A 16,103-nucleotide genomic window follows, 5' to 3' on the forward strand; every position below is an offset into this window, starting at 1 on the left:
CAAATAGGAAGATTCATGAATCATTCAAGAAAGAAAGGTAGTAAGAAAAAATATAACTTAGATGTGATACCATTGTTTAAAGCATAGCTTTAAGAATAAAAATAAATTTATGTGGATTAAGTTTTCTGAATATAAAGTTGACAAACTGATCTTTCCCATCACTTTCTGTGTAATTTATGATTCTGATCAAAAATAACTATAAGGGAGGATTCATCCTTCAGGGAGGCCTTTGTCATCTCAAGTTATTTCAGAATTATTTTGGGGCACCACGAGAAAGAATTGCCTGCATCCTGTGTTACTTCTGTAATCAGATGGGCCATCCACTTCACAGCTGCACATCCCTGAAAATTTACAATATATTTTATCTAAAGTGCTGTCTTCTTTCTTTTATCAGAGAATCTAGAGCACCCAGTGTCTTAAGCCAGAGGAAACAGCCCATTTTCAGAACAGACAAGTAATAAAGCTGTACCCTTTGATTATTCTCCAGTGCAATTCCTTCAGTTTCCCAGAGCTTGAACGATAATGCAGAGAGTCCTGAGATTAAACGTGTGTGCTCGCACAATCTTTATTGGTCTATTTAAGTCTTCCTTCAAAGCATTTTACATTTTTCAAAGGCCAACACCGATCCAATTGGCTACTTAAAATGCAGCCTATTACAAAAGCAAAGCTATAAGCTCCTGACAAAAACATTCACCCTTTCATACTAATCACAGATAAAGTGGATTTGGCAAAAGATAATTAGAGATGTCTAGAAGACTTCTGTATTCAAATAAAATTCGAATGCTTTCTCCAATACAATCTAAGTATTTATTACTAAGTGAAATCAGGATTAAAGTGGCAAGATGCTTGTGCTTAGGAAAATTAATGTTGCATTGAAAAAAATCAAAAGGAAGGCAGCTTTCAGTAAATTGAAGTGCAGCAGGAAGTTGTTCATGGCACCATAAAGCAAGACATGTATGTTTCGTTAATCATCAGAGTAGCAGAAGAATGACTTAAGGAGTGCTAACAAATTCATATATGTGCACTTCTAAAACAATCTCTATCTAATTGTAAAGTAGCAATTAGTACCCAGGCAAAGAATAAGGTGCAGGACAACTTGCTTGGAATAAACAATCCTCACAGCAGGCTGTTTTCATCTAACAAAGAAAAAATAGAAAGTAAATTCAACTGCAAAATAAATGAGACATCAAAGCACATTGCTCTCAATAACATTCTTCAAGAGTCATATCTTGGCCTGTATCCCAGGATACCCTTGGAAATGAAACACTGCATCTCAATGGGATTCTTTCAACAAAATATTTTAATAAATAAATTTAGGTTTTATTCTAACTTGGTTAATTAAATAAATCTTTGTGGGCATTAAGCATACACTAAGTCAGAGTCTGATGGGCTTTTGTTCCAATTCTTAATTATTTGTGAAACCACTGTTTATAAATGCTATCACATAATAAGACCACTAAATGATCTATCTAGAAGGCAGAGGTATGACTTCTTTCCAAAAAGGCAAAAGTCAAAGCTTTTAAACAATTTGAGAATTCAAGGACAGCAGACCAAATAAAAATGTCAAGCATTCTGCCCAAGCTAGAAAGGGATAAACCATTTTCATTCAACTTCATTTCATAGCTATACAAAATTCAAATATGAAGTGAACGGCAACATGTTCTCAGGAACAGATGTTGAGTCTCACCACCATTAGTGAGAAACAGATAGAGAATTCACATTTTACCTACTTTCTCTATTTCTAGAATGATCAATTTAATAGCTCCCTCCTTTCAGAGAGATATTTCCAAGTAAAATTCAAAAAACAGAGGCACTCTAATTACAAAATACTTCCTCTTCATAAGATTTTCATGAGATTACTTGTTCCAATCCCAGATGCTGGCAGTGCCCATGTTACTGTCTCTAGATGATGTAAATACTACTGGCACTCCTTTCAGACAGAGCGATTTTAAGTCAAAACCATTTGGAAGCAAAGCAAAGACTTGCAGATTTCACTGACTAGAAGAAAACAAACATGTCCACTACTAATATTGAAAAATACTTAAAAGAGAAATTCCTGAAGTTGTAAGAACTAGACGTCTCTAATTTGGCCACCAAAGACCTCTATTTAGAAATGTATGACTCATCAACCAAAACTCTTATGTATGTGCTCACATTTAAGTATTTTTAATCAATGCCTTGAATAAGTATTTTATTGGCATTTTACCCTATTTGGTAGAGTTTATAAGCTAGATGGTGATTTAATGGCAGATGGTTAAAAAGGTGAACTCAGAACTCGAAAATCTGGCTTCTGATTTTGTGTTTTTCTCTGATAACTTTACAGCATAAAATGCATTTACTTTTGCCTCACCATACCATTATCCTGATAGCATCCTTGATAAACAGATACCAGGTCTAGACCTGAGCACTTCCAGTGACAGGCATTACAGGACATGCCTTCCCAGATTTTCTTAATGCCTATTGTTAAAAAAAAAAGTTTCTTAGCATTTCAATTCAGAAATATTTTCTGTACAGTGCCATTCTTTCTTGTTCTGTCATTGGTTACTGATGAAATAAAACGGTTCTGGTCCACTTCCTAACATTCCTTTCCATTTTCCTGGTAAGCAGTAATTTTTCACTCCAGTTGCACCATCCTCTGCACAAACATGCTCAGCCATCATTACTTTTTCTCTCAGCTATTATTTCCCTAAACTTTTCATCATTTCTGTTGTTTGTTGAACTACATCTGGTATATGATCTCCGCTACTGTCTTTGAAGATAACGACGAGAATTGCACAGCACTGACACTCTGGAGATGCTATGAAGACAGAGGAGGCTTTCAGCACAAGAACGTATCACCGCGCACAAGAGGCGCACGCCACCCAAGAAAGATTAATTTTTTCTTAAGCTGCTAAAAGGCTGTATTTTACCCATTCTAAAGCTACTGTGATAATTCTTGTGCAAAGGAAGCATCTGAGTTAAATTTCACGGCATCTTATAATACACCAGGACGTAAACCAAAAAAATACATGCGGGATTAAATTTCCATAAAGCCCAACCGATCCGGCATATGAAACAGGAGAAGGAATTTAATCTACTCCTACAACATGCTCAGGGCACATGGCTTCCACCGTATCTCCAGCACTGCTGCTGCAGTCGCTGGGCCCGAATAGCAGCCGGCTGCCTCTGGCTCCAGCAACCCGGGCTGCGGCCATGGGGTGGGCAATGGGGCTGTGGGTACCCACCCCAAGAGCACCTTTCTCCTCCCACGCTGGGCTGCCAGGCGTTCTGAGGGTCTCAAGAACCTGCGGGAGACCACACAGGTTTCCTCTGTTCCCTTTTACCTGCAAACCAATGGGAAGCTCTACTTGTCAGCAGTCTCTGCAGTACTTACAGCCTACTCACTGAACCAACACTTCAAATAAGAATGAAGTTGCTTTAAATGAGAAATGAATTGATCTCTTACCTTCAAAGAAGCCAATCTCATAAGGCAGCAATATTATTTCCCCTCCTTTTAGAGAGAGGAGAAAGAAAAGGCAAGGTTTTTTTCCATTCAGAATTTTCAAGTCAGGAACTATTCCTATGACCCTGTGACATGCTTTTGTAGTCTAAACCAAAGTATAACTGTGCATGTGCCTCAGACCTTTGTTGTAAGCTTTTGGGTCCCAGTGCATTTTTCTTGTCACATGCCATTGTCAGGGTTAGGAAGAACTCACCTAACAATGCAGTTCAATCTCCTCAATTTTCTTTTCCCTTTTAAATGCAGTGTACTTTAGAGAGACATTTTGACAGTTCTAAATAGAGAAGTAGCCAAAATTTTGCTTTATATCCAATCTGAAAGGTGTCCTTCTTCCTGTTGATTACAAAAAGTTTCCTGCTCTTGAACATTACTACTCCAAGCACAAAAGGAGGCACATGACTCCGCACTGACCTTCATCTGTTCCCAAATTGTGTCTTTTAAAAGCCTTGAATCCGTTTAAGGGGAGCTGCTGAAACCTGAAACGAACTAAGTCTATTGCTTTATAGAGTAGATGAATGTAAAACTGAAGTATTACATTTCAGGCTCTTACTGTACTAAATATAGCAAAATTAGGATGCGGGGGAATATAACCAGAGAGCGAGACTGGTTTTAGAGGCAAGATTTTTGTTACAGACATCGATGATTATTCTGTAATACTTGGTCTATTTCTGTTTCTGACAGAATATCACTGTAAATGTGCAGAAGTAAAATGTCCTCCTGACCAAGAGATTTGTTTTGAATACCTGTGATCTTTAAAAAAAAAAAACAAACAACTCTCTCCCCTAAAGACCACCAACACCAACTGCTAAGTACTTTTGAAAGATCCAAGTGTAGGAAGCACCCTGCATTTAGATTTTCATCTCTTGCACTCTGTGTGATTCTCTTAAAGATGCGTTTAATAACGTGGAAATAAATCAGTTGAGCATTCGGAGGAAAAGTACCGTTTGTATGTATGTGTCAAAGAAACATGAACTGAAATGCAGGTCCCCGGGACCAGAACTATAAGGAATGCATTATTTAAAGGCAGAATAGTGGCTTTTGAGTTGATAGATTTCTTGACAAGTTTACAGTTTTTTGACAGTCATCAGATGAGAAATGTAGCATTTATTAAGTACATCTAATTTGCTTATTAAAAAAATCATAGAAATTTTCAGGTCCTAAGAGACTTTTGGGGATCACCTGAGCCAATCTCCTTTTCATCCTAGAGCTGACTTCAGAGCTGGGTCTGGTTGAGCAATACTCAACTGACTTTTCATAGAATCACTAAGGCTGAAAAAGATCACCTAATCCAAGTGCCAACCCATCCCACCATGCCCACTGCCCACATTCCTCAGTGCCACATCTCCACGGTTCTTGAACACCTCCACGGATGGTGAGTCCACCACCTCCCTGTGCAGCTGTACCAGTGACAGACCACTTCTTGCGAGAAGAAATCTTTCCTAATATCCAACCTGAACCTCTCATGATGCAACTTAGTTTTTAACAATCTCATTTTTGAAAGTCTGCCATGGTAACATTGAGTGACTAGTAATAATTTTGAGAAAAAAAAAAAACCCTCTTTAAATAGTGCAGTGGGATTGAGAGTAAGCATAAATTGTTCAGCATAAATTACAAACTAAATAAAGCACTATGGGCTCAAATTCAGATCTGCGGTAACTAAGAAAGAAGGGGGAAAAAAAGGGAAAATCAAATAAAAATATGAAAATGTACCATTTGAGCTTGCACTAGTGCTACGCCAGCTTGTGTATGCATAAATGATACTGTGTTGAGCCCTCCTGATATATATTTAAGATTTTTAAAGTAGGTGACTCACACCTAAGGCCAGTGAAATGACTGCTGCAGTCCTCATGTTTTCCTCTTTGTTAAATTTAATCAGCTGTTCATCTGAACAGTTGGAAAGGATAGATTTGTACGGAAATAACTTCAACTCTCTTGCTAAACATTTTCCTGTATCAAATATATATTCTGATAAAAATCTACTGAATATTGGCTTACGCTGACCTCATCCAAAACAAGAAAAAACACTGAGGTCCCAGAGGAGCCCAGAGCACAAGCTCTCAGTTTACTGTCATACAGCACGCATCAATTGTACGTAAATTTATAATGCCCTTATATGTATATTTTGCAGATCTGGCATTCCAATTCGTAGTTCAATTTAGATAAACAGGCTTTTTTTTTTTTTTTTTAATGGAGCATTTAATAGTATTACAGCACTTTCAGAAAAAAGTACTTTTGAAAAAGGTGCCTTAAATATGGGAAACTCCTACCATCTTCCTGAACGAGACCATCATTTCCTAACTTTATGCACTAGGAAATCATGAGCAACAGCACGTGTGTCATGGAAACTCCTTCTTCAATATCTTATCCTTCATTAAGACCCTTAAACCTGTAAGGGCCCTCTAAGTATATATTCCCCTGCACACTTCAGCATATGGAAATGACTTTTCCTTACAACTAGCATCACAGCTATCTTACAAAGATACAGTAAAACATAGTTTATCAAAACCTGACGAGGAACTCTTGACTAATCCATTTGATGATAATTGACTTTCCATTCACAAAGAGAGATTATATAAAAGCATGGATTTCCTATGCAGAAAGTTCACATTATTACCTTTGATTTCAGAAGTTGCCATGAATTTACTTGTGAAAGAGCATTAGGCATTGTGCTGTTCAACAGTGATCACTAATAAGTTTGGATGGCAGCTGTTGTACATCTGAAGCTAACAAATGTTATGTGGCCAGAGATGACTGGCATGACATGTGTCTGTAGCCTTTTTATACAGTTATGTACTCAACTATTTTAAAAATGTTCACAAAAGTCCTTCAGAAATACCGTTCTCAAGAAGTTCATGGAAAAACAATCCTTTAATATTTACCCCGCTCAGTTAGTTGCATATGCTCACACATTATCACACAGTGATCAGTTAAAACAAAAGTAATGACAAATTATTTTTCTGGAAGTCGTGCCCTTCTTAGCACTGTGACTTGAAGCTGGATTCACTTGCTTGAAAGTACAAGGCATATATTAAATTTCCAGCAATCAATTATCATTTCAGCCTTTGTATCTGTGATCATAAATCCCAGCACATGCCCATATGGATAGACAGAGTGCAAAGACAGAACAGTCTTCCAGGCAAATTCCAAAAGCAAGTGTAAAGTTCAGTAATGAAATATTACTCTCTTTCCTGTTCTTAACCTCAAGCAGTACAGGCTTTTTAAAATTTTCATCAATTCAGTATTTTCATAGACATCCTGGAAGCCTTATGCTCACAATCTTTATACTGATAGAAAGTGTCACTACCACCAAAGTGATGCAAATATCCGCCTCAAGAACCTACACACAAAATACATTCACTGTAAGGATTCAGAGGATTCTGACAGAAAAATTTCAGAAAATACAAATGATTGTACTTACTTACTTCACATACAGGAAGAATACATCTCTCAAGATGACTCTGACTGTTTCAGCTACTTTTGCCATAAGTGCTTTGCTACATTTTTACATGAATAAACTCAGAAAAGCTTTTTCCATGGAAAAGTTGTTACTTATGCTTTTTATTTTTTTAGCTTCCAATACTTGAATTTTCAGTGACTAGATAATATATTTATACAATGTAAAAAGTCAAGTATTTTATTATTTAATAAGTCTGAGACTGAGTCTCTCTCATATATACTCTAATTGTTATTATTTTCCACTGATCTTTAAAGTCAGGAGTTAATTACTTTTCTTTCTTAACAGGAGAAATAAAATTGGAAAGACAGAAGAAAGCCAGAGGCCTTCCATTTCTTTCTGCGTTCTTAGAAGAGCATTTAGTTGTACAGAATGAATTGTCTGAAAAGTTTCAAATATTGGCAAAGCTACTGTGCTTTGCTTGAAACATCATTATATGGCAGCGATGCAGACAGTGAAAATAACTCAGTGAAAATTAGCTCAGTATTAGGATACAATTAAACATGAAACAGAATCTATGTCTCATTCCAAGTAATTGCCAGTGACAGAACCAAACACTATGACCACAACTTAAGATTGTTTTTTAACAGCCTTTACATTAGTACAATGTATGGGCTTGTACTTTCACTGGGGAGGGAATAAGCTGATATACTTGAGTCTGTATCATCTATATTCATGAATAACACACCTGCGTATATATGTACACCATGTATAAGTATACATACATAAGTGTGTGGGAGCAGAGTCCTTCCCTCAGTCGATATTTTCACACTAAAGGAAGAGAATTTCATACAATTCAAGCTCTTAATTCCATCTTCCATTCCATTGTTACATCACGTGCAATACAACACGTACAAAAACTCTAATAACTGACAAGTCAGGCACAGATAAATCATAGTGAAAGACTTAAACGTGAGGAGATCTTAAAATTTCTGCTAATTCTGTTTAGAGCAATGGAGGAGCATCTGCATTACACAAGAGGTGAGAACTGAAGAGGAAGCTGAAGGAAAAATGGGATATTCAAAACATTAAGATTGGACCATTGGAAGAATATAGTGTGAAATACAACTGAAAGACAAAAGGAAGTGATGTTATCCCATCTGTTACCTGTCATGTGTCCTCATAAAGTCCCAAAACTTCTTAGTGCCATTCTGGGGGAAAAAAAATAATAAATGTGTCAGTAAAATTAATTGCAAGTGAAAACTGATTATAATGAAATTGAGAAAAATTTAACAGGTATGCTTTTAATAACTTGGTAGAGCTGATTTTACTGACGAGATCATTATTCTGGATTTTGACACTAAGTATTACAGAGGCTGAGAACTATCTCAGGGCATTCCAAACCTTAAATCCACAATACTATGCTGACTGCTAATGTACAACACAGTCTTTGGGCCCAACTCTGGCCAAAATGTCAACTCAAACCCCCAGTCACTATGTATTATGAAGCAGCTAAGTTTTAACCAGTACAATAACCCATAGATCTAAGTTCTCCCATGGTACCTGTGCAGAAGCATAGTTTATCTTTTTGGGATAGCTCAGCGTTTACCACCAACTGAACTAATTTGGGATCCAGGCTAAGAAGATTGAAGCCCACCTAACTGATGTTTCCTGCTTTGGGTTCTGCTTTCCAGTGTTATGACATATACTGACAAAACCAAACTAAAACAAAAACTGTTTTTTTCTTTGATACAACATATCTGCAGAGTTATTTCTCTGACCTTATATCCTACAAAAAGTGATTCTCGGGTAGCTTCCATGCCACTGTTTACCACTTGCAAGTCATCTTGTCTTCTGCTGTCGTAAAATGAATGACACCAACCACAGCACAGCTGAAAGCTACTCCTGAAAGCAATCACTCTTCCACAGTGACCATGTACACACTTACTTGCACACATGTTCTACATTCTGTAATAACCTACATCAGTCCAAACATACTAGTTAGCAGAGACATGTATATAATCTGGTCCCTATTTTAAGTCTATTAGACAGGTGGCAATATTTTTCAGTTGTACAACTCAGAAGACTTCCCTCCTAAGTCAGCTTTAGGTCTGTATTACAGAATCAGAATGGGACTCAAGGAACTTCATACAGTTGATACCTTTTTTGTATTAGCAAAGCAAAAACCAGACCAGCTGAAGACATGCAAACCTAAAATATGCTTCATGTGAAGAGCAGCACAAGCTCTCTGTTGTAACATATACTTAAACAGATGATCAAACCCTAAGCAACTGGTTAATGATTTAAAGCAGGTAAATGCAAGCAATGAAAGAAACAACAAGTTCAGTTGGTTGGTAAAGGTGCCAACCAATATAGAAAGGCTCTTCAGCTCTATTACAGATGTCATGACTACCAAGTACACAACAGCTGGTGGGGATTAGATAACAAGCACTCTGGTTCAGAGATTAAGCTCCTGAGCTTTATGAGTTTACCAAGCTTTTTGGAAGAGTGACGGTTTGCTTGCTAGCTGGGTTTTCCTTCATTCCCACAGCTCTAATTATAAACAGTTGTCCACCTCAAGAGAAACTCTAGTCTACTCTTCCATCAATGCCTGTGCATAACTTCTGTAGCATTGACAGGAATCAAATGTATGCATCAGAAAAGAAGCCATGTCATTGCTTAAATGCAACAATGCTGAAAGAGAAATAACGACAGCAAATTCTCAGTGTGAACTGAAATAGTAAAACCGTTGGCCATCAAGCTGAGTATATCCAATCTGTTCCACCTGGTGACAGGCAGAAGAACAACTCTGAAAAGACTATGACACAACACATATTTGCAACTTAAAAGCACAGGCAAGTGCTGTGTGATAAGATAATTTAAGGCATTACATGCATAAGTTCTGCTCAATCCTCTTGGAGATTTATTTCTGCATGTAAGACGAATGAATGTGAGGTATTTTTTCTTGCTTATAGACTGCAGCGCAATTTGCTGTTTGACATGAGTGATTTGAGAAACTGTGAACTAGAGATAATACCTTCTGTATGTACCTTCATATCGGTTCACCAGCTTCAACCTTCTGCTGCCACTAAAGGTAAGATACATGCCCATCCATCCTCCCGTTGTAGTTTCTCCCTCCCTTGACAAAAATATGGGGGTCCAACTGATGGAGAAGACAGACATGCCTACATCAAGGCTATCCTAGATTAATTTATGCTCTTAGTCCTGTGATGTTACTTCCTACGGTATGATCCCAGCAACAATCTTCCTGCCTTTTTCCTCTTCCCGTCATTTATTATAGAATCTGATAGCTTTGGAGTACTTAAGTAAGGGTTTCATACAGCTGAAGAAAATTGAACCCTGGAGAATGAGCCTTAACCAGATGGGATCCATGAGATCTGAATACCCTCTTCTCACGGGCAAGCCCCATCAACATTAGCAGAATCTACCTCATAGATGTGCATGCAATTTTTAACAAAAAAAGTAAGAGAAACTTAGTATGTAAAAACAGAAATGAATCAGAATCATACAAGATAGCTCTTTTTCTTCTAGTTTCTAAGTGGTTGGACAGCGCATAAAGAACTTTCACTGGAATATAATTTAGTTAGTTTAAGACTCAAATTCAAAACAAGCCACGGGCTAAATTAATTTCAATCTGCCCATTCAAGAAGCTGGTTATGATGATACACTCTGACTGGACAATGTTATTAAGCTCTCGTCTGCCTATATTTGAATAAAAAAAATATTTTATATGATCAACCCGCACCTGTCCAAATAAAGAAATCAATAAACAAATGAAACATTCCAACATCTCATTGTTTACAATGGCAGAAACTCAAATGCGCACCAGTCATGCCCTATTGTCCAAGTCAAATGTAATTTGAACCCAACCGCATGGAGTTGAGTTCCTATTGTACCCAATGTGTGGTTCATTCCTAACAGACTAGTATGAAGGTTGCTAATTATTAATAGCATGTAAACAGTTACCAATGATTCTTATGCTGCTTTACATACTTTACAGAACATTAATTCTAACCAGTTTCTAACCACCTTTGTGAAGCTGTATGTAATATCTCTATCTTAGCTGTAAGACAAAAATTTTATTTGCAGAACTGATCAAAATTCAAAAACTGGGTAGCCATGACTGTTTGTTAAATTAAACTGCCCCATTCTGTATATCCTGTCTTCTGCCTTTGACAGTACTCTCTTACCACCCCAGTAAGAGATAACTGCAAAGAATTAAAAGATGCAAGTGATCAACGTACAGTGCAAGTGATCAACATACAGTGCAAAATATGCAAGTGATCAAACAGCAGTGTCTTTGTGAAATGTAAAGGCCCTCTCAAACACTTAATGTTGTTCATTTTAATAGAAATACATTTGTATTATTGTAAGTAGTTCATTCTCCAATGTCTGCTAGGGAACAATCAAAGTATTTCTCAATGAAGTGTGAGAAGTAAGCATAATAGATCTCTGTGAGATCATAACATTGACACTTAGTACTCCACATTTAAAACAGATTTTGCTGTTATATTTCAAACGGAAAATGCGTCCTTTCACGTTTTACAAAGACATGTCAATGGTAGTTTGTATTAGTTTTTATTTGTTTGGAATAGCAGTTTTGATACTCTCAACAACACTGTATAACACAGTTGATTTGGTAAATCTTTAATTATAAAGTAATCACGTTCTAGTTCTGTGCTCAGTGATCAAGTTCCGGGATGCTGCAATGCTGAACTACTGCATATAGTATGTGTATATTAATGAAGCTGTATTCCAGGAGAGGTAGCATAGGAGACAACTTCATTTCAGGTTACTCAGAAGCCAGATTACTTACATAAGAACAAATTGCATAAGAAAGCCGTATCAGGTCAGATGAGATGTCCATCTTGCCTGATATACCACCTTTGACAGTGAAAGGAAAGTTTAAGGATAGAGAAAGCATACCTCAGTGCTTCCCCAGGACACTCTTTCTGACCTTTGACAAAAGATAGTTGAAAGATGTCAGAAGACAATCCCTCCACAATGCATCCAAATTAAACACAGTCCCTCTCTCCTTTTCCAACCCAGAAAAGCAAGGAGGAACAGCAATTTCTGTTAATTTTTATAATGGAATATAATATATATATATTAATTATTAAATAAATTATTTCTAAAACAGATTATCCTATTCAATTTCTATTTTATTTCTATTCTATACTTGCATGCACAATAGTTTGTCACAAGGTTGACTTGATAATGCCAATGACAACTTAGAATCCCAACACTATACTACAAGCTTCCCAGTCAACATACGGAGAACTTGATCCCTTTTGGCTCAAGTGATTGCAGGACAACCATGCACTGGAAAGCACTCTCTACTTGGTTAAGTGTTGACAGTAGATTTAAGTTCAGCAGATGTGACCTCCTACCAGCAGAGAGCTGTTTATGATGCCACCCATACCTGATCTCCACATTCTCCAGGAAATGAAGACCCTTCCTGCACCTGCTCATTGCCATACTTATAGACAGGAGTCTGTTCACACTATCTATGACAGACAAGTTGGACTTGACTACAGCCTCTGATCAGAATACCATTCTTTAACCCACCTAGACTGTCTGGCTAAAATGCCCAGAGACTCACTGCACCACGGATATAGCTGTCCTCTGCCTCTCTCCACTACTTTATGTCATATAATGTCTGAATGATGCAGTCACATTGTCAGGCTATCAAACACAGAGGATCACTTTTGCTTACTAAAGGAATTCATTCAAGACGTAGCCCAGACTAGCCAAGAAAGAGCAGAATAAAGACATGCTACGCTATGATAGCAAGCAGTGAAACGTTCACTGTCTCTGATCTTATGGTTATATAGGGTGTGCTCCTCACACGAGAGGCAGATGATGGATCTTTCCCAAGGATCACTGTGCTCCTGTCAAAGAATGGGATCTCCTGACAAAGCACAAGTCTTCAAAATTATGAATGATATGAAGATGGTGGATATGAAACAACTGTTCACTGCTTCCCACAATAGAGAAGCACGCTGTCATAACAGCCTTCATGAAGAGAAGGGCCAAGGTCTACCTGGCTGCTGAAATGGCTCTGCTCAAGGAAGCAGCGTAAGGCCAGCAATCTGCCTTCCTTGCTCTGTGTACAAAATGATTAACTGATAGTTTCTAAAACACCCAGATGCAAACAGCATTACACACAGGTTTTAAAACATTCTAACTTAAGGTTTATACTTCCTGGCCTTGCTCTTATGGAAGTTCTATACCACTGTAACAGGTGAAAGAACACTCCACAAATCTCTTAAAATTTTCTTTAACAGTAGGAAACAATTGCTACACGATGGTTAGGATGAGGGTGCCTAAAATAACTCCTCACCATGCAGTTTTACAGTAACACATTTCCTGCAGTGCCTCCATAGGGAGGTTAGATCACTGAAAAAAAAAAAAATTATGTTGGAATTGCACCTATTTAAATGACAGCCAACCTTCCTGTAATGAACTCTGCATGGACAACATGTGACTGGAGCAGAAAATGTATTTGCCTAGGCCCTACTTAAAGCTCCACTTTTATTTGCTTCTTTAAAGCATTTGACAACTTAAACAGCTACTGACTTGAAAATGTTGGCCAGGAGCATCTCCTGTGTTTATCCAGGGAAAGCTGCTGCTTGGACAAAGTTTCCAAGAACTGCACAGTATCACCAAAGTCACCTCAATAAAGGGCCAATATGTTATTAGACTTCCTTACATTAGACTTTCTATGATTTTTAAGGAAACTAATAGCAGGCTAAGCAAGCAGATCACTTAAAATGTAGCAGATGTGTGTCCAAAATAAGCAAATTTCACATATGGCACTAAAAAGAGGGAAAAAAAAAATCTGTCCTTGACAATGATTAACTTCTTATTGTTTGCATTACAGGAGAGACAACAAGACGTTTGGAGACCTATTGTGATAGGCATTAAAAATACGTAATGGGAACAGTTCCTGTTGAATGATCTTACAATTCAGTTAGAGCCCAGACAAAGTAGGTGTAAACAAAGAGAGGCAGTTAAGGAAGAAGGGCAGATACATAGTATACATGGTATAGATAAGCTACATGGAGATGTTATGAGGGGTAAACGACAAACAACAGTAATGATCCTTTAGCTTCTACCAGTCGAACTGAGTTTAAAGTGGTTACCCAAGAAATGAATGGCCCATGTTTGTAAAAAAAAATAAAACTCCTGAAGTTCATATAACATAAAAATAACTCTGCTACTCCACTTACTCCATTTTCACAGTTCTAAGATACAAGAACAGCTAATGTCCTTAATCCAAGGGTTATGACCATTCTTTAAGCAATAAAAGTTACTCCGTAGGTAAAGAAAAACAGATAAGAAAATTAGTTGGCAAATAATGGTCTTAAACCAGAGCCAGCAGTGCCAAGCAAGTGTGCAGTCCCTGTTTAATCATTTACATGTCACAAAGTAGTAAAACTCCCTACAGGAATAATTTGATTTTCGTGTCTTTTCAGAGAAATACTCTCAGAAGTATGAGTGTATTTTTCTCATTAAATGCAAAATTATTTTCTATTGCACACTTTCCACATTCAATTAGAATCATAGAATACACTGAGTTGGATGGGACCCATGAGGATCATCAAATCCAACCCCTGGAATCCAACTAATCTTCTGTAAATGTAGTTATACAACTTGGTACCAGTGAGTACAATGTTGCCTCTATCTATGTGGAAATTCACTACACGTTTCCTCGTTGAGGTACCTACTTGTTGCCCAGAACTGCCCAGCAAGAGGATGCCAAACTCATCACTTTATGAGCTGGGTTCTTAGGTTAATCCACATGAAATGCATGCCTTGGGAATCAAGTAACTGATTTGGGAAGACAGACAAAAATCTGTACCAACGCAGGCAGTTCCTGTAGCCTCTCGCTACTTTATTTTCTTAAGTGGTCTTAGGTCAAAGCTTTTCACTCAAATTCACCTTTTTACGATCGATAAAATGTGCCAAGAGGTACATCCATAAGAACAGTAACTCCGTAATTCAGTACTGCCTGGTTTATAGCATATGTGTTCCTATAATAGTAAATTATGCCCTGAAGATGTGCATTAACTGTTGCTTCTCTATCAGTCACAGCTCTTGGAGTACACAAAGTGGACTTCCGCTGCTATAAGCCTAGCAAGACAGGAGACACTGGATGCTACAACCTAAGGCCTTAGCCTTCTGTACATGAACCTTTTCCTTCCTTTCTTCCCTCAGTACAGAAGTGCTCCTATCAGTTGAAATTTCACAGGATCACAGAATGGCCAGGGTTCAAAAGGACCACAGTGATCATCGAGTTTCAACCCCCCTGCTATGTGCAGGGTTGCCAACCACCAGACCAGGCTGCCCAGAGCCGCATCCAGAGCCACATCCATTTCCTTGTTACATCTCTTTTTTCTGCTTAATGGAATCTGATGTCACACCTGTAGTAATATTCAGTGGAAATCTATCAGGATTTATAACCTAGTATAGACCATTTCTTGTTACCTGAATTATTAATGCTATAATTCTTTGCTATATATAATGAATGCATAACGTTTCCAGTGTCAATAGTGATGTGCCCACAACAGATGTACTTCTGGGCCAAGATGAAGACTGAATACTTCACATTTTCACTTTCCAATCAGTGTTCAAATTACCTTGCACTGTCTGAATATTTTTCACAGCATTTTCAACACTATGCTAAACACAGAAAAGCCATCTAAACAAGCAAACAAATATGTTAGCTTTGATGCCAGAAAATCCCTGTGCCCCAGAGTTTGGGATTGTTTTAAAGAAATACAGCATTAATCATCAACATGATACTGCAAAACCTATTTGGAGAACAGAAATTATACGGGAAAAAACAGCTGAAACAGGTTTGGACTCGTGCAGTTTTCCAAATAAGAATAAAATAAAATAGCTGCTGCACATGCTTTAGAAGTTTTGTTGCTTCCTGATGAGTATTTTTGTTAGATTAGTAAATTATGGGGTGCTTAGCATCTGCCTTTTTTTGTTGATAGGAGCTAGGGAGCTGTTGCGCTGTACTGAAATATTATATTCATTAACAAAAAAATGGTGCAAACAAACAGTCAAAAATTCACAGATAATTCATATTCAATGTTTTCATGTTAATAAAACACCTCGATCAAACTATTTTGCATATAAGATCTGTTTGAAGTAATGGCTTATTACAGTTGCAGGGTT

At 37.5% G+C, this 16,103-nt stretch overlaps 1 protein-coding gene and 1 long non-coding RNA gene across 11 annotated transcripts in view; one reads left to right on the forward strand and one right to left on the reverse strand.

Annotated features, from left to right (window-relative positions):
- The window catches only part of NUDT14 (nudix hydrolase 14), a 51,104-nt gene that overhangs the window by 17,675 nt on the left and 17,326 nt on the right, over positions 1–16,103 (reverse strand). For 6 of the 10 annotated variants that reach the window (NM_001006490.3, XM_046941848.1, XM_015287491.4 and 3 more), the window contains one exon: positions 8,061–8,104. In NM_001006490.3, coding sequence (NP_001006490.1) covers positions 8,061–8,104 — 44 coding nt within the window. Of the gene's footprint in view, positions 1–1,068; positions 1,137–3,445; positions 3,491–7,678; positions 7,775–8,060; positions 8,105–16,103 lie in introns of those variants that run through there. The other 4 variants (XM_046941845.1, XM_046941846.1, XM_046941847.1 and 1 more) reach the window with 2 other exon arrangements.
- On the forward strand, positions 7,782–14,258 carry LOC121110890. Its single transcript, XR_005860189.1, has 3 exons — positions 7,782–7,934; positions 9,869–9,987; positions 12,749–14,258. It is a non-coding gene; the product is annotated as an uncharacterized LOC121110890 (long non-coding RNA).

This window comes from Gallus gallus, chromosome 5 (assembly GCF_016699485.2).
Source record: "Gallus gallus isolate bGalGal1 chromosome 5, bGalGal1.mat.broiler.GRCg7b, whole genome shotgun sequence".
Taxonomy (NCBI): Eukaryota; Metazoa; Chordata; class Aves; order Galliformes; family Phasianidae; genus Gallus; species Gallus gallus.